Source organism: Fusarium solani (genome assembly GCF_023522795.1).
Source record: "Fusarium solani strain SB1 chromosome Unknown bctg00000004, whole genome shotgun sequence".
NCBI lineage: Eukaryota > Fungi > Ascomycota > Sordariomycetes > Hypocreales > Nectriaceae > Fusarium > Fusarium solani.
Genome location: NW_027072152.1, coordinates 2,165,331 through 2,183,809, shown reverse-complemented (window position 1 = coordinate 2,183,809; position 18,479 = coordinate 2,165,331). Strand labels below are relative to the sequence as shown.

General features: G+C 54.0%; 5 protein-coding genes across 5 annotated transcripts; 3 read left to right on the top strand and 2 right to left on the bottom strand.

Annotated features, from left to right (window-relative positions):
- Positions 1-2,103: 2,103 nt before the first annotated feature.
- MRS44_007735 (uncharacterized protein) lies at positions 2,104-3,252 on the top strand (the record flags this gene model as incomplete). The annotated part of the gene is made up of 3 exons (XM_065620636.1): positions 2,104-2,260; positions 2,724-2,932; positions 3,076-3,252. The coding sequence occupies 3 exons, from the start codon at positions 2,104-2,106 to the stop codon at positions 3,250-3,252; spliced, it is 543 nt and encodes a 180-aa protein (XP_065476708.1).
- Positions 3,253-5,453: 2,201 nt separating this feature from the next.
- MRS44_007734 (uncharacterized protein) lies at positions 5,454-7,045 on the top strand (the record flags this gene model as incomplete). Its single annotated transcript, XM_046269258.2, has 4 exons — positions 5,454-5,505; positions 5,567-5,767; positions 5,843-6,039; positions 6,098-7,045. The coding sequence occupies 4 exons, from the start codon at positions 5,454-5,456 to the stop codon at positions 7,043-7,045; spliced, it is 1,398 nt and encodes a 465-aa protein (XP_046134258.1).
- Positions 7,046-7,510: 465 nt separating this feature from the next.
- On the bottom strand, positions 7,511-9,439 carry MRS44_007733 (uncharacterized protein; the record flags this gene model as incomplete). Its single annotated transcript, XM_046269259.2, has 5 exons — positions 7,511-7,514; positions 7,576-7,645; positions 7,703-8,043; positions 8,145-9,212; positions 9,303-9,439. 5 exons carry the CDS (start codon positions 9,437-9,439, stop codon positions 7,511-7,513), a joined length of 1,620 nt encoding a protein of 539 aa, XP_046134259.1.
- Positions 9,440-12,445: 3,006 nt separating this feature from the next.
- Positions 12,446-13,201, top strand: MRS44_007732 (uncharacterized protein; the record flags this gene model as incomplete). The annotated part of the gene is made up of 2 exons (XM_046275984.2): positions 12,446-12,749; positions 12,813-13,201. The coding sequence occupies 2 exons, from the start codon at positions 12,446-12,448 to the stop codon at positions 13,199-13,201; spliced, it is 693 nt and encodes a 230-aa protein (XP_046134260.1).
- Positions 13,202-13,841: 640 nt separating this feature from the next.
- Positions 13,842-17,662, bottom strand: MRS44_007731 (uncharacterized protein; the record flags this gene model as incomplete). Its single annotated transcript, XM_065620635.1, has 6 exons — positions 13,842-14,191; positions 14,229-15,581; positions 15,633-15,952; positions 16,516-16,890; positions 17,143-17,190; positions 17,256-17,662. The coding sequence occupies 6 exons, from the start codon at positions 17,660-17,662 to the stop codon at positions 13,842-13,844; spliced, it is 2,853 nt and encodes a 950-aa protein (XP_065476707.1).
- Positions 17,663-18,479: the final 817 nt, after the last annotated feature.

Here is an 18,479-nt window from a genome sequence, read left to right as displayed (position 1 = left end):
TGTTACATCGAGGACGAGTTATAGCACCGACTGTAGGCCGCTTTATCCGCCGCGCCCCGTTCGAATGACTGCAGTGCAGATATCGTAGAGCCCAGCCCAACCCCGGTTGCAAAGGCCGATCTCGCATAGGTGTGTGCGTGACCCATTACCAGATTTGGAACGCGTATTCTCGCAACGTAGAGCCAAGCCCACGGCCCGTGGTTGACGGCACGGCATGTCAGCACCTGCAGAACCTATCCGTGTCTGTGCAGCGGATATTTTACCAAGACTGTGTACTCAGTGGGCCTGCATCAACTTCCTTCGGTCTTCGGCTCTGGAGGAGAGGGTCTCGACGGTGGCGAGCTGCCTGGAGCCCAGAAGAGGGCTGAGGAAGGGGTCGATCCCAGGGTTCTGGAGCGCCGTGACGGGCCGCAACGTGATGAGACCAGCAAGTTTTGCAGCGAGATGATGGGCGTGTTGTGGATCTGGGTACATGACGGGGATGCCCTCAAGACAGGCATCTGAACAGGCAGGGCTTAACGAGCATGAGGGGCAGGCCTGACAAAATGCAGTTTTCCAGACCGAGATCCCAATTTGGCATATCCGCATCGAGATTTACGTACAGATAGTTGGCCACCGCAATGGGTCGACCAATCGTCTGTGACGAGTCGTTTCGACGACATGTACCATAGTCAGGTCCAGACACTGGAAGGAGAAAAGCTTGCAAATTCGTATTTTCCGTCCCCATCTCGAGGGGGTCCCCAGGACCCTTTGAACTTGGGAAAAAAGACCCTTTGCGCGTGTAGTTGAAAGTTAGTTGCCGGTCCGACGGTTTGCGGTTCAAGTTGGTATGGTCAAGTGGATTCTGGGGCCAATTGGAGCCGCAAACGATGGGGCACGAGATAATCTAGTCTCTCGGGTGCGCTCCGTATTTGCTTATCGGCTAACCGTTGTCGTTGCCCGCCCATCGTTCGCTGTTTTGGCGGTTAAACTTGAAGCCATCTGGACCGATCCATGCGGCGACGCGTCTTCGCTCTCATCTCGAGGCGAATAAGTGTCATCTCAGATTCCGCCCTGGGGCTCCACAGCGCGGGAGCAACGCAGCAGTAAGAGTTTTCGACATAGGGCGTCTCTGCGAGGCATGGGCCATGGTTCCTGGCGTTGGTTGCTGTGATTCAAAAGCTGGTGGATGGGACGGAGAGTGGATTCGTTGGGCTCACTCTCTTGTTTAACCTGGACTCCACTGGAGCGGCTCCAAAGAGCCAAGTTGCGCTGGCTGCAAGGCCCAAGAGGAATTTCTGGAGCGCCTCCAACTGACAAACCAGAGAAAACCTCTTCGGGCCCCTGTCACCCCCAGCTGGGCATTGAGCGGGACCCTGCCAAGCTTTCCTGTCTTGGGTGCTCGGTGACCCAGAGCCAGTCAATCCAGCACATGGCCCATGCAGCCACGGGGAGTGGAGGACCTGACACGCTAAAATTCCCCGGTATAAGCAAGATGACGGCGAGCGAGATGCAGAGCCAGGTCGACGGCTGAAGACCAAGAATCGATCGATGTTTTCTTGCTGGGGTGATGAGCAGAGAACAGCTCATAATCCGGGATTAAAGACACTCGATGGGACTCTGAATCTGTACGATGATGGCAAAGACTCGGTTGATCCGGAGCAAGTAGCCGGAGGGCGCTGCCCAGACTCCCCAAGCAAACCCCAGCCCATGAAGCCATGGAGACATGGGTCCATATACCCATCATCCGTGGGACTCATCTGGACTCTCTCTCGTCTAGGATCTCGGGGATGTTGCGGACTGGGGCCGGGCCAACTTTTGTCGAGCCGAAGCAAAGGAACGAGGAGGGGACGACGATGGAGGCTGAAAATTTCAAACCGATGACTGGGAATAGTCAGGCTTGAGAGTAGCGCCGGGACTCGCAGGTGATCTTCATAGGTCAAGTTGCCATGTGTTCCCAGCTCTCTGACCCATGGTTGGCTGGTGGATGCTGGCTGCTGACAAGGGCTTGGAGATGGCTTCAATTCCTCCCTTCGATTGGGTTCTCCCACGATGGCTGGTCGTTGGTCTGCAACGGAGCCGTTTTGAGCGTACCGACTGCCGGTGTTTTGAGCTTGTTACGGCATGGTTATTGCCAATGACAACGGATCCGACACAGGGCGGGTTACGTACTTGGTTGTAGACGTGACACTCTCTGATGACACCGGAGGTTCGGAGATGCTCGTCATACCGAAGACTGACTTGCGTCTACTGAAGCCGTCACCGGCTTTCGAGGGGGGCAGTGAGTCGTATGGAGGGTCTGGGCCATTCCTTGCAGGACGTCTTGCTGCTCATCTCTAGCCCTCTTCGCCTGGGCCGGGGTGTTTTCCATGAGCTGAGCTGCAGAGCATAAACCGTTGGTGCTAGTTGCCTCAAAAACCTTCTGTGTGCGTACCATGTACCGAGGTGTATGTGTTTGGCTTGCTCAAGCTCAGGCACCAGGTCCTTTCTGTCTCGGTTCGAAAAGCAACCAGCCACAGGGTTACAGTTGATAAGAGTCAACTTCAACGACCGAATTGGCGACGGGACAGCGATGATGCATGCTCTGCTGTTGTGCAGCCGAGGTGCTTGGTCGTGTACTGATGGGTCTGGCATACCACGCCAGGGCCTGCCTGTGTTACACAGCATTGGATGCAGCGGATGACAGAGACCAGACCCAGCGGCGTGGATCTCTTGATGAACTTTTGGATGCTGCGACACCGCAGCGCAGTATGGCATGAGTGAGGAAGGAATCACGACATTGCTCTTTCCATTCGACTCGGAACTTCAGGCTGAGCTGTGTATGGATGACAGCATCCACACATCACTCGGCCGGGCATCGGCACTTGACCCCTCATCGTATCGAAAGAAGCTCACACCCTCCGACTCGCCTTCCCGTATCGGTGTGTGTACTAGGCTTGTGCGTGCCAGTGTTGTAAGCCAGCCATGAAGTGCAATCGTGGAAGGGGCGTTTTCTGCGCACGGTAGTTGGCTCGGTTGGCTTGTTTGGATGGAAGCCATGCCATGTCACTCCTTCCCCTTTATCAGCCATTTCTCAAGTACCTACCTACACCGCAGTATCAACCACTAGAAGTCTTAATGGCGAAGCTTAACCTTGACATTGATGTTCGACTCGTCCCCCTCCCACGAGATAACCGTGCTGAAGACCACCACGAGGGAGCTTTGACGCCGGGCATTATCTGGACCCAGCAGAGTGTAGAGCGTCATCTAGCGCTGGGCCCGGTGCCAGGCTAGCCTGCTCCAGTTACCCATCAGGTGCAGGCGGTCGAGTGAGTTCCCTTCTTCCAGCGGATTGCTAACCCGCCTTGAGAGAGTTGCATTTACAGTTTCACCACCAGCGTAAGTTGCAGCTCAGCCAGCTGGTTGAGCTCAGCGCAGTCGAGAGCAGATGCTTGCTATCTGCTAGCAAGCAGGCCTTATCCTAGCCCTTGTACACACCTCATACCTCCTTCCGATGCAGGCGGTTGCACTTGTACCGAGGCTCAACGCAATTGAACGATCCAGACGTCGACGTGCTGTGCACGCCGCAGGCGTGCGCCAACCGTACAGCGGGATCCTCGACGATCTCTCCGAGTCTCCAATTGTCCAATGTTACGCGAGAGAAACCACACAGGACCAATTCTCTCCAAGGGACCCTTGACACTCTCGCCCCTCACTCTCTCCAGAGCCCACCCGCCCCATCCGCCCAGGCCCAGGCGTGCCAGGCTAGGCTAACCGGGGTGGCGGAAGCAAGCTCGTGCTTTTGTGCTTTTAGCGGATGCACATGGTGCAGCAGCGCGCATCATGGCCACCATGTTTCTTTCTTGGTGTGGGTGCAGCCGATGCAGGCCCAGCACGAGCTGGTGAGTGGTCGACCTGGACGAGACAGGAAAAGAGGCGGATGGTGTACGACTGAATGGCTGGGCCTTGGTTCGGATATAACTTGAAAAGCTTCCCTTCCCACGCGGCCTCTTTTTATTTTTTCCTTTTTGTCTCGAGCTTGTTTGGTTCAAGCCCTCTTGTCGAAATCGTCACGACAATCAGCCTCACGCAGCATCTCGTCAAAGATTGAAGCCAGAGAGATTGACTCTTGTTTCTGGAACCAGGAGGAGTGTCAATCACCAATCTTGAAGACACGCCCACCTACTCTCAGACACTCACTCAGACACTCTCACACACCCTCTCGTCACACACCGTTTGTCTCGTTGACGCTGCTTTGGCTTGCTTGGAATCTCGAGGGTTCATTCCGTCTCGACCTCTTTTGCCTGCCCGCATCTCATCTCGTCGCATCACGCGCATTGTATCGCTGTTGGCGTCGCGACTATCTGATAAACCAAGATTCTGCCTGAAACGGTGAAATCTCCCGAGACAATACCACAGCATCAAATCTGTGTTTGGCGCCCCATCTGGTGTGGTGAATCTTGACCGTCTCTGCGCTGCCTCTTATCTTTCCCCGGACTTGCTTCTTTGTCTGGAGCATCCATCTATCGATCGGTATCTCCATATCAGCAACCAGCCATCCTTGTCAGAGGAGAGGATTAAGTTCCTACCTACATACATATCCATTATCTATCCCCAGACGGATCAAGCAGTTGTTGATAAGAGACGCCATCTGTGCAGCTCCCCAAGCCAGCCAAGTCAAGCCAAGACAACGCCCGCACGCAGGGGTCTCTTGTGTTTTTGACCAATTCAAGCCGGCTTCAACTGGCCCTCTCCACAAGCACAGACTCACTCTCCCCGGTCCTGCTGAGGCGGCCTCTTTACGACACCTAAAAGGTTGCTTTTGGGACCTGCCCGGCGCCCCATCAGCCGTCCTACCGGCTATCCCATCCAATCCAGCCGCCATCGTCAGGATCAGGCCTTAATCTCTAAATCTCGAGGTGGGCTGTGTCTCAACCCGAGCAGGGGAAAGCAATCGGGTACGTACGTCATTCCCCTTCTCTTCCAGTTCCAGTCCCAGTTCCCTCCAGTTTCGCATGGGCCTCAGTTGAACTCGGACGCCTTCGTTCCTTTCATCCCCTGCCTGGTCTCTGATTTTTCCCTCGCCAACCAGCCAATTGTCAACCCAATCCGCTTTCTATTTGCGCTCCCGTTTTCACCTTAGAACCAAGAGCCCATTTTACAGATCTTGTCTTGCTTTTCATCCACCGTCCATTCCGCTCACGACTCGCTATTTTTATATAGAGTATAAGAAGCAACCTCGCGCCGCCCCGTACTCGCAGTTTGGCCCGGTGTTGAGCAGCAGACTTTCCGCTCGCTCCTCCCGCTGATCCCGACTCGATTCTCCCTCTGCGAGCTCCTCTCCGACCTCCCCAGCGCGTCGCATCCTCCTGCGATTGGATTGGGGGCAACGATTGCGAGTAGCTTGAGGGAGACGATTTCGATCGCCCATTCCTTTATCCGAATACACCGACCCCAATTGGCCCCGACGCCTCTTGGCTTATACTGGTTCAAACATGAAGTTTGGTCAGCATCTTGAACGGGAATCCGTTCCCGAATGGAGTCTTCGTACGTCCCCGATGTCGGCCCTGCAGTGCTTCATTCTCTAACATCGATTTCCCCCATCCAGACAACCTCGACTACAACTCGCTCAAGCATGAGATCAAAGTACATACAACTCGCGACCAGGCCACCGCCATGGCCATCCCCGGCCACAAGGACGAAGCCCTGACGCGATTCGAGGATGGGCTGTATATGGAGCTTGGTCGGCAGCATGAGCGCCTGCATCTTTTCGTCTGCAGCAAGGCCGACGAGATCTCCCGGCGGTTAGGTATGCCCAATTGCCACTTTGTGCCATTGAGACATGGCACGCGATCACATGCCCCAAGCTGACAGCCAAACCTAGAACACCTTGCCAAGAGCATCAACCGATGGGCCTCCAAGTCCCAAGACCAAATGACGGAGGATTCAGCCATTAAGCACCAGAGGAGATTTGCCAAGTACGAGCGGGAGCTGCTTCGTTGCGGAGGCGACATCCAGGCCCTGGGGCGTTTCGTCAAGGCCCAGACTGTCGCGTTCCGCAAAATAACCAAGAAGTACAAGGTATGGCATCATCGGCTGCGCCCCATGCTTCATTTGACGTGTACTGACTTGGCTGAAGAAATGGACCGGCTCTACAACTCTCGGCGCCCGCCTGTACGAGAACATCCTCTCGGATCCCAAGAGTTTTACTCGCCGCGACTTTTCTCCCCTCCAACAACGCTATGACGAAATTACGTGCACTCTTCACGCCGCCGCCCCCGTCCTGAGCGAGCCCAGCTCCCCTGAATCCTTGGCCCAATCCTACCGTCGTAACTCGCTGGCGGCCTCTTACAACTCCAACGCGCATCCTTCAGAGCGCCCGTCTAGCCGGCCTCGCCCCGAATTTGATGTCTTGCCGCCTCCCCAAATACCGGAGCGGGTCAAGTACTGGAACGAATATGACGACGGCAGCGAATGTGCAGGCGATGATGATGGATATGCAATTTACATTAACCCAGACGACGACACAAGCTTTCCGGGATTCGACTATTTACACAATATTTTCAAGGGCCCCCTCGAAAAGGCCAAGGGTTGGTTCAAATCCAACCAACATGGAGAGCGACAGTCCCTCCTTGGTGCCAACCACTCGCCGAACCAGTACTCCAGTACCGCCTTCAACAGCGAATCCGACGAGGAAGAGGGATACGCCAGCTCGGACGGGTTCCCTACGACTGGTTATGCTACCCACTACGCCCTCCCCAGCCTCAGTCAACAGGAGGCGAGCAGATATCGCGAAAAGACCTTGTTCTGGGGCACCGTCTGCTCCTTCGCCGTATCCTATCTCCTACTCCTCATCGCCGGCACCCTTATCTCTACGGGCCGACATAGGCTTCGTGTCGAGGTTGATGCTGGTGTCACTGTCGGTGTGGTTGCCAGTTTGTTCTCTGCGTGCAGTGCTCTGGGTATGACACTGTATCGACGTGACCCGCTGTCACTCCCTTATCAGCTGTTGGTCTGGGTCGCCTTTATCTCGGCCTGTCTCCTCAACGGCATCCTGTTGATTCTTGTCGTGGGGAACGCCCCCTGACGTCGTGCTGACGTTGCGGCATAACCTTATTTCTCTTTTCTCGTCCGTTGTTGATACCGGTGCCAGAAGACTGCACCATGATTTATATACTTATGTGAACTCATTGAGTTGGTGTTTGGCGTTGAGCGCATGCCACGTGGAAAGCGTGGTTGTTGTTGGTCCGTTCGAGTTCTGAACGGATAGTGCGAAAGCAGCATGCATGCATTGTTGACGATACGAGCGTTGTTGTTTTGACTGATGCATCACTTTTGTTTTGTGTTACACGAGATTTGATGGCGGAGAATAGATTGTGATGAAACCTCGCGGTGGTTGAGCGGCTGGCGGAGCGATGATGAGCCTCAGGGCGTAGCTTTAGTTGAGTTGTTGAATATCAGCGATTTGCGTGCCCATTCTCTTGGTAACTCGTGCAACAGTGAACCGCGCAAGCATAAAGGTAGAGAGCGAAAGACCGTGATGTGGGTCCGTTCAGCTATTATCTAGTTAGTATATGGATTGATGTCGATGTAGTTCATCTTGAGGCTGTAACTCACTCATTCAGGAAGCACCACTGAGCGCCATCGGCTTCTGCGAGGAATAGCTCGACCTTTCCGACAAGTTGTCCTAAATAACATGGTTAGATGCTGATCTTTACGTTACTGATAAGTAGCTAGTTCTCACCTGCAACGCCCCATCTCTTGGCAAAAAAGTGCAACGACGAATAGATGTTGTGAAACCTGGTGTCAGCCTCCGGGATAAGATGCTCAAAGTGGCTGAGGACCATGAGGCAGTGGAAAGCCGAGTAAGGAGTGACAGGAGAGCAGGGGCCCAGGAGGTGCGGGCGGCGGGCGAGTTGGTCGTTGAGATCGGTCGTAGTGTCGGCGATGATACGGATGGTGAAGTTGAGGCCAGCGATGGCCTTGGGGGCGATGTCGTCTGCAGCCGCAGAAGGAGAAAAAGGGGTGGCGGCAGACATGGTGTCGGCGGCACGGAGCTGACGACAATAAAGGAAGAGGAGGAGGCTTTTCAGTGGGAAGAGTGTTTGTTAGTTTGGTGCGGTGAGGGCGAGGAAGCCATAGTCGGTCGGAGGCAGGCGACTTCAGGGGTAAGTTTGTTCACTTACCAAGTACAGGTCGCAAAGCACTCATAAAAGTCTCCCCAGCGAGATTGCTGCATGACCATGGCTTCGACGAGGGCACGAGTCGAGATGTCAAGCTCAACGAAGTTGTCGAGCAGGGCATCAGCGGAACCCGGCTGGCTGGGGGAGAAGGCCTTGGAATAGAGCATGGCGCACTGGCAATTCCTCTGGAAGGGACCCAGGGGCACTGAGGGCGCAACACTCGCGGGATGGCGCTGAATGACGCGAGCGGGCTGCTGGCTTTGATTGTTCCAGACGAGGTTGGTCGTCGGGAGGAGATCATCAGCAGCTGGAGAGGGCACCTGCAGCGGCATGCGGGTGAGGGAGCAGTCAACGTGGATGAGACGATCGAGGACGAGAAGGCTCCAGTAGACGCAGCGACGCTCCTCCTCATCGTAGGGGACATGGGCGTCCTGCTCGGCCTCGATGTACTTTCCGGGGCTGATGCGCAAGGCAAGAGCCATGGTGTTTGCATCGCCGATGGTGACATAGGCTCGCAGCACGTCGCCGTGACCAAACTCGAAAAGGGCGAGCAGGATGGTGCACTGGACAAGCTCGATGCTAGGAGCAGAAAGGCCACGCAGGACGCTGAGGACGCGCTTTGCGGCGCGGTAGGCAGGCATCTCCATCATATCCTTGCCTTCATTGACGTTGGTACTGGCAGCGGCGGCCTCGTCGTCGTACTGAGAGACGAGCTGCATGCAAACAATGAGGAGAGCGACGGCCGGGTCCCGGGGTCCCGCATCGGCGGCGGAGCTCGGGCCAGCCCCGGAGCCGGAACCGGAACCAATGGCATCAGCGCGCAAAGCGAAGAGCTCCGGGTGGACGACAGAGAGCCAGGGGTTCATGGTCTGAAAGTAACGCTCAGTGGCCTCGCGCCAAGCAATGTTGCGCGAGGACAGAAGCGACATGATCATGGTGCTGGATACATCAAAGGTCGGGTCAAAGACACCAGGGCCGAAGGTATCCTTGGATCCCAGGAGATAGCCCGGGTCTACGACGGCGGTTGTCGGTGCCGTGTAGATGAAATCATAGGAGCACGTGGTGGTGAGCCTATTGAATGGGTCGGGTCAGTACGGGATTCCAGAAGCGAGAGAGAGTACAGCAGAGGAGAATTGAGCGGAACAGGACAGGTCTACGCACCTGGTACAACGGGAGCATGCAGGTAATGCCTTGTCGCACTTCTTTTTGGTGCGAGTGCACTTTTCACAGGCCCGATGAGCACGTTCGGGCTCCATTGGAGATTCGGAGCCCCGTGAAGAAGACACGGAGCGAGACATGATGTTTCTCGTTTTTCGATCCGTGGTGAAGGATGAGTGACCCGTGTAGGCGGGTATAGATATGGTTCTTTGGTATGGAGGTAAAGTACCTGGACTTGGCTGGGTGTAAGTGCTGACGGGGTCTGACAGGACGGCAGGATTATGTCAGACAAGGAGGCAGTTGATGAGATATAAGGTAGCAATATGTATAATCAGCGGTGATATATATATATTGTGAGTACAGAAGATTTGGAATCGATAGATGGATGGATGAGTGGATGAGTGGTGAACACGAGAAGGGAAGCCATGGGGACGGGGGAGGCGAGGGCTATTTGAAATATCTCGACGGGAGTCTGAGGGATGAGGCAAATCAAGGAAGGCCCATCCCCAAGACGCCGTCTGTCGATATCGTCGAGGACGGGACCCCAGGGCCTGGCACCGCGATGGAGTTTCCCGTCCGCTGCAGATGCCAGCCCGGGAGATGGATGCCCAGGGCTCCAGCTGCCAGGACGGTAGTGGAGGCCAGGCCAGGCCGGGTCCGGGGGAAATGATTGACAGGGACGGGAATGACGTCTAATGGGTTAGTCAGCTGCTGACGGTCGATCACAAGTCGAGGCTGAGTGTGGATTTGGAAGAATGAGGTAAACAGTTTTTGGAGAGAGTGAAAGAAGGAATTCGTGACGACAGATAGCAGGAGAAGGAGATGGGCAGGGGTGGAATAGAAAATAGAGGTCAGGCTAGGAAGAATATGGAATAAGTTGGAAGGGGGAGAGGGATAAAAAAAAAAAAGGGAAAATGCAAAACAGAGGTAAAATTAATTGCAGGATAGGTACCTAAGTCAGTAGTAGGTAAGCGGAGAGGGAAGGCTGCCACCTGCCACTGCATGCCGTACCTACCTAGTGTGCGGCGATTAGGTAGGAAAGGGAAAGAGTATGGGGAGATGCGCAGCAGGCTCAGAAAGGAAGGCAGGCAGGCCAAGGAGATGAGGTAAAAAAAAAATCGATATTACCCAAAACGATCTAGAACGAGGGCCAGTTCCAGCCTGATTGATGATGATGGCAGCTCTGTCGCGATAACTAAAGTTGATTAGTTAGAGCGGTATAAGCATGGCATCATCCGACAGGATTAAGCACTTGCAGCCATGAACCCAGGAATACGGATAGCTAGTACTGTATGTAGGAGAGTCGGGTTGCAATCCATGGATTTGATGGACCACCCGCTACGCTGAGCTGCAAGAGCACGCACGAGCGGTCCGAGCCAAGCAAGGTTCTGGCTCCTCCTCCCTCGTTCTCCCTGATTCCCTTTTTTCCCTTTACCAGCAAATGGATTGCGTTTTCCCCATCCATCGATCTAAAATTCCCCGGGGGTTGGGTTTGGGGGGTGGAGAGGCCTGGGTTGGCCATTGAGGTGACGGCCTCTCAGCCCAGTGAGGCCATGGGTGGATGCAAACCACTCAAGTGGGACTGGCCCTACGGTAGATGGATACGCGTAGCGAATGTGAGTGTGAGCCCAGAAGCGTGATGGATAATCATGCCTAAGCACCATGTGTCCCGGCCAGGGCGACTGACAAGCTGATGACAAGATAAACCACCCACGGCCACGACGATCGCGATCTGTGGCTGTAACGGTGATCTGCATCTCGACACGTTCATTTTCAAAGCACTTATCAAGCATCCTCAAACATGACGAAGTTATTCCCACGTCTTCCCCAGGTTTCGCCTGTTTCTTGTCAGAACCTTCTAATTCTTACCAGCTCGTCGGGTGCTTATGGCATGCTTGCATCATGAAGCGTCCGCTCTTTTAGGGAAGCAAGCGAAGGCAGATATTAGCCCACTCATCACTGGCTACTGCACGCATGAGACGACCTCATTGTTCCTTAATCAAATAGCGGCGATCAATGCATAGTCGGGTTCCGACCTTGCTTCAATTTCTCGGTTCCATCGAGTGTGTTGGCGCCTCTTCAGGAACGAGTACGAGCCAAACTTGATTTCATTCAAACAAAAAAATCACTCTTTTCCCTTATTAGCGCATCACGTACCTATTCCACCAAACGAAAACCCTCGCTTCTTTTCTCAGCCACAAGGATTCCTGCCTCGATAGACCCCATGATCTTGGCATCCGGGCCGTTTTTTTACGAGCCGAGATGCGGGAAACCTCGTTTTTTTGACTCGATCATCTCCACTTGATGGAAGCGACATGACAAAGACTTCAAGATACGGGATCAACTGACGGTAAGTTCCTTGGAAACGTCAAGCTACTGTCTCGTAAAACGCAAGCTCCCTCTATTTTTATCCATTGGCCAATTGGGCTGAGTTGAGTTGCAGATGGCTCTATCTCGATGGCTGTGTAACCATTGCGGCTGAGTCTCAGTGGGACGTAGCAACGATGAAACTCCATGATTAGCAGCTGAAACTTGGAGTCAAGAGGATAGTTGTCCTCAATACCTAGGAATTGTTTGAATTGAGTGTCTCCCATTCTTCCACTTCAAAAAATCCATGTATATTCCCTTCCTACAATATGCATCTCACACCGTTGACTCACCCGGTGAGAATCCCATCCAATTCTGGCAGGTGACAGTGGAGGTCAATCGCCATCGTCAACCAACCAAACCAACCGCACTCTTTTGTTGTATTTTAAATCCATCCATAGAAAAAAGAAGACGCCTTCCCGCAACTCAATTGATGGTCTAGAAGCCACTTGATCGAACTCAAGCCTTCTGACATCCATTCCAAAGACCGGCTTGCTAGCGTGACGGACACTTCATCTTTGCAATTGCACGCGTTTTCTTTTTATGCATGATATGATTATTGATCTCACTACCTAGGAACTGGTCAACTCATAACACGCATCTCGCAAAACAAAGTCGACTTAGTGGTTTGTGCGCGCAAAGACTCATCTATTTCCTCCAAAGCCGCTCTCAATAAATTATACAAAGACAACGCCTCGTGAGGTCTTGGCCAAGCGCTGCCCCAACCCCTCAACACCATAAATCGACGCCTCAGATCATCACCAACTCCACCCACCAAGATGCCCTCAACGTACTGCATCCGCCCCGGAACATTCTCCGACGTCGATGACGCCGCCGTTCTCTACACACAGAGCTTTGCAAACGAGGCCCTTCTCGACTACATGTTTCCCGACCGTGCCGTCGACCCGACCGCCTTCCACACCTGGATCTCCCGCCGCTTCTGGATGCGCTACTGGACGCCCGAGTATGTCCTCACCATACTCGATGCTTCCGACGGAAAAGGAAAGGTCAAGCCTGTGGGATTTTCTTGGTGGCACCGCCCAACCGAGTCCCTTTCTTTTCGTGAGCGATGGCTATCTCCTTGTATGTATCGCCACATCTTCTCCCACTCACTAACTTAAACACTGCTAACTCAACTCCACAAAGACGCATGGCTTGCTCCCTTCATGCAGTCTCTGCTCAACCTCCAGTCGTACATCGCCCCAATCCCCGGGCTCGACCATCACCGCGTCACCATCTACGACCGTGTCTTCGCCACCCTTGAGCCCACTGTTCTGCACTCTCCTCGCCGTCGCTCCGCCTGGTATCTCTCCAGTCTGGGTGTTTCGCCCGAATTGCAGGGCAGTGGCTACGGTTCCTTGCTGCTCCGTGCCGGACTGCAAGAGGCCGACCGTGCCGGCGTCGCCACCTGGCTCGTGGGCTTGCGTGGCCTGGATGATTTTTACTCCCGTTTCGGCTATGTCGAAGTTGCGAGGGCCAATGTTGGAGAATTGAAGGATTGGGATGGTGGCGTTATCATGTTCAGGGGAGAGTGAATCAAATAAAGGACCGCTTGGCCAGGCCCGGGGACATCACACTGGAAGGCAACATGTACCTAGGTAGTTATCGACCGCTGACACCAAGATAATTCAGTTGCACACTTTTGACCTTTCAGGTGCTGAGAACCCGACTATCAATCCTAACCGAAGCTCTACCTCTACCTTGCCCCCATAGCAATTGGTATTGTCCCTGATCCTCTCCATCATCGGCAAGTTCAGGGACGAACTACCATGCGAATTCCAGAGACCCCCTCAACTCCATTACCATCCATACCAGTCCCTTCCTTTACAGCCTTTTCGTTGTTCCATTGTGACCATCCATTAATTCATTGACCGTCATTCATGCGCTGAAGTGAGTCGAATACACAAAGCCGAAATGCAGAAACCGGACCCCTGACGGAGACCGCGCGAGTGCTGAATGAAAACCGTGTCCCCTTAATCATACAATTCTTAGAAATCAAAGTCTCTGGGCGGCCGAAGTGCAGAGAAAAACCCAGTCCCTTGTCGTAAGCCATGCCGGCAACCGGCTGCAGCGAGAACAAAGCAGCATGCCGTGAAATTCCGTGCCAAGTCGTGGTCGAGATGCTGTTCAAAATGCTCTCTTGCCGAGTTTCCGGGTGCCATATCCATTGTAGTATTACTCATCGTCGCCAATCGGCTCGTCTGGCTGGTAGCCAGAATGATGGCCGCGGGAATGGTTGTCGTCAAATCCGACCATGCCACGATGCTGAGGATGGCAACCAGTGCTGTGAGAGACAGTCGCCTCTCGGTCAGGCGAGTAATTTCCCGAGCGTTGACGCAAGCCGGGAGAACCATCCTCGTAGCCGTGGGCCGCAGACTGCCACGGAGCCTGGTTCACGGTGCGCCCGGCGCTGACGTTCGATCCAGCCTCGCCATGGTACCAGGCAAGATCCTGAGCCTCAAGAGGCTGCTGGTAAGCAGTCGACGGCTCTTCGGATATCGACAAGAGCAGCAAAGCATCCTGATCTACCGCGCTAACCCGAGAGCGGGGGCAATGGCTCACGGTAGTACCGTTCGTCCTCTTGAGCCCGTGCCGGGGCAACTCGCTGAGGGTGGTTGAAGTAGATGGGCGGGGTCTGGTATTCACCTGGTGTACCATACAGGCCATGGGCTTCACGAGTGCCAAGGTTACCGTAGCCTGCGGGATGCATCTCGTAGCCTCCCTGTGGCATTATTTCCGAAGTGTTCAAATAGCTGGAGGGTCTATCAATCAGCACAAAATCAGTTGGGCCACGTTGGCCGCCACCTGCATAGGTGCCCGGAGCATGAAACATGCTATCGTGTGATCCTCGGGGATCGCTCGCTGGAGCCTGCAGTTGATAATTAATACCGAAGTGATTCAGTGAGGGTTGTGTTGGGTTCTGACTGTCATAATAGGGGACGCTACCGCGTCTGTCGGCGAACGCAGTCATGCCAGGGTCGACAAGGGGGGATCTGGCTCCGAACGCGTAGTTGGCCGTGTGGCTGTGTGCATCATCGGCCTGCTGCTGGTTGTGATGGCCAGGCCTGAGCCCGTACTGGCGATCGTCAAAAGTTGCGGGGGGAGTGGGCGAAGAAAAGGCCTCGCTGCTGCGCTCGCTCATGGACCCTTCTTCTTGGACGGGTTCGAGGGGTGAAGAGTCCTTGACAAAAGAGATGGGAGACTCTGTAGCCTCTCCAAGCTGCCCCAGGCGGCCAGACCGGTTGATGGCTGACACGTCAACTTCATTGGAACTCTCGCGGTTGATGTGAGTGGAGAGCTGGGCAGGAACGTTGGTGTAGGCGTCGACAACTTCGGGAAGAAACTCGACAGGGGGGACATCCTTCAGGATACCTTGTTGAATCTCATGGTGTAGGCGTTCGACAATATCGAGGATCTCGTCATGAGTCTTTCCATCTCCTAGGCTCTGAACAATCCATCGAGGAACAAGGTCCCGCCCGTTGGTGTCAACGAGACGCTTAAGCTCCCGCTTGCGGATTGAAAATGTCCAGGATCGAATGGTAATGGCCTCTTGGTTGACTCTGTTGGCGCTTTCCAAACCTCGGCTCCAGAAGATCATGCGAACAATCTGCTCATAGACCATCCCGATCTGCGTCACGCTGAAGTCTGCACCCTTTCGGTACCGCATTCGCTGGTAATGCTTGCGGCACATGCAGACCCAGACCCGTTCAGGGATGCGGCGAGTGCAGACCTTGTTGCGACCAAAAAGGTGGGAAATGACCTTTCGTGGGACGGAACCTGTGGTACAGTTCTCGACTGCCATGCAAATATCGCCTCCTTCGAGAGGCTTGTTCACCTCCACCTTTCTGAAGCGGCGGCAAGCTGTGAGAACGCGATCGTTGGGGCCAGCTTGAGGCATAGCGCCGCGAGAAGCAGCTTGGTGGAGTTAGTCGAGTCTCGAGAACATAGAAGCGGGAGAGCACGTACCTTGAATGTCGTTGGCGGACATGGCTCTCTCGTTATCGTGAATCTCACGCGAGGGAGACCTCGTGGCCATACTAGCAGCTGGCGAGATCTCTTCCAGGCGGCACCACTGATTGTGCTCAGAACCTGCACGTTGATGGGCGATGTTGAGGCGAGGCGATGGCGACAATGTTGCCTCGAAATGCCCGGATGCGAGCGACGGCAAAGTCGTAGGGATGCGGGTGAAAGCTGAAGCAGAGCTTTGAGGGGGGTTGGGTGCAGAGATGGTACGCTTATGGACGCGGTCCAAAGAATGCAAGAAGTGGTCTCTGGGCTTGAAGTTGCTGGAGGAAAGAAGTCAGCATGTGCTCGAGGACTCGATTTATGGTGGAAGATCGAGAGCAGACGGAGCGCCAATGAGGGGGTTTGAAAAGGGCAAACAGCAGAGCAACCGAGTTCTGTTTGGTGAAGAAGACGTTTGCTCAAAAGGGTTTCACAATAGAGGACGGCGGGAGTCACCAGGGGGTGATAAACAGCCTTCGCTTTTCCGAGGACGGCTTGTGGCAGTGATGCACAGACGAGAGTTCTCTTTCTAGCCATGCAGCTTTGACAACCCCAACTGCCAGCCCTTTACGGCAGCGCTGCAGTAGGCAGCTATTGTTCTCGTGACAATAGGAAATAGCCCCATTCGCGATTCACTGACGTCAATAGCGGCATGTGAGGGCCAGCGGACGGTCGAGTCCACTGATATGGAATTCCCGTGCCTTTGACTCGGAATAAAAAAACCTCTCCTGCCTATTCACGAAGCGTAACATCGGACGGGTCCCTCATAGCTGGGTTGTTGGAGATGGGATAAGGGGGGCGGTGTGGTCGCACGATTCTGAAAAACAGCGAGAAAACAACTCACCTTTGGTCTTGAGATAGATGGCCACGCCTGCGCTTCATCATCCGAGCCTCCAAGAGTGAGTCAGATGGGCTGCTGGAGGATAATGCCCTAGCGGAAGTTGCTCCAACAGCTCGGGGCAACTGGGCTTCTGGCTTGGGAGAAGGTGTAGGGGCAGCTGGTGGCGGAGGTGCTGTCAGTCTCGGGAGACGTTCCAGTTTAGCCTCCAAGTCGGCGATTCCAGAACCCAATTGGTGGCTCCCATTGATGGTTGAGATAGAAGAGATCCTCGAGTGCCCAGCGGAGAAGGTCGATGAACAGCAAGACGAGAAGCTGCTACGACTATCCGAGACCTTGTGGTTTCCTGTGCCAGGGGTTACGTTGTAATCGGTCCAAACACTGGATCTTTACCAGCATTAGCATACGGGAGCTGAAAGAAGGGCAGGATCTAAAAAGTTAAATAGAGGGAAACAAGAGGAAGGGTCCAAGATTATTGGGATCGCAGGTACTAAAAAGCAAAGGAAAGATACTGACCTCCTTGCGTGATGTGAAGGGCGGACTTCACTGTGATGGTCGATCTGTCAGACGAGACTACGAAATACAATGAGGGGCTTCGGCCATGACGGGCCTAATGAAGGACATGGAACCTACTGCGTTGAAGTCCATGAATCCTGCTGAACATCTGGAATGGAATGCATCCTGAGTAACATCATATCAGATTCCATAATGTGTGGTAACAGTACCGATGGGAAGTTGCTGCGTACCGAACTGGTAAAGAGTAAGGCGTTGCGACGCCAGGAGACACTGCAGTTGTTGACGTTTCCATAGACATCCGTCGGGAGTGATAATTGGAATCATTTGATGCATCAGTAGGTCTCGCAGTGTCCCTATGGTCTCTCGGTGAGAGAAAAGCGAAGGACGATCGCGAGGAAGTGTTTGAGCTGGGTTCTCTGGGTAGAGAGTAGCCGCCTGCATCCCAGGGAGTCCGGGTTCGACTGTCTGGCTGTCCACTGGCTGTTTTAGAGGGTGCGCATTCTGGAGAAGGAGTTGGCAGCGAGAAGTAAGGCCCCTCTGGGCCATTCTTCGGACCAGACGGCGATGTTCTGTCCCCTTTGCTTTCCGCTCCAGGCCCTAGCCCCGTGGACTGGTTGAGGATCGATTCAATCTTCATGGCTGAAGACGATGTCGAAGTGTGTTTAAAGAATAATGGATTAAGATAAAGTTGTGAGATTCTGGGGGTGTTAGGCGTGGGTGTTGTTTCCAGTTGATTAGGAACGGAACTGACACAAGAAGTCGACAAGATGGCTGTAGTGTCGAGCGAGGTCTGGTTCCGTCGTAAGGGATAGTGGTGAGATGGTACAAACGATTATTGTCTCATGATAATAGCTGAAGCGTGCTAGAAACGGTTCGATCTCGTCCGGGGTAATTATTGATTAGGTTAACAAGCACTCCATAGAACCGGGAGGCTGATCGGACGGAGAGGAATAGAGATCGATGGGTGCTTGGGGATTCGACCTGAAGAGCTCCAAGGGGGTCGTCCGTTCTTGTATGCTGCCCTCGAGACTGGGATGCTGGCTCGTCGCTGGACAATGTGAAACTTGGCAGACGGGTCTCTTTCGTATTTCGATGCGGGAGTGAAGGATGGTAAAGGCGGCAGGAGCGTCAGATAAATAGAATCTGACCCGCTTGAATCGAAGAAGTCGGCTGTCGATCTATTCAAGGGCCAGGGACTTTCAGCTCCGTACGTGTTGGATATGGTCCCCGAGGCTCTAGATCGTCGGAGCCGTTCCGTCTCGAAGATATCGACTTTAATTAAAGACGGAGTCTGACAGGGAAGAAGCCCAGAGATGAGTTGCGGATACAGAAGCGAGCAACATTCAACGGCTTTGGTTCAGGAAGGAAAAAGAAAGAGATGAGACGAATCTGCCACGACAGGAAGGCAAGTCGCCAGACGCTATGACTAGATGGACAACGCATGAAGTGGTCGG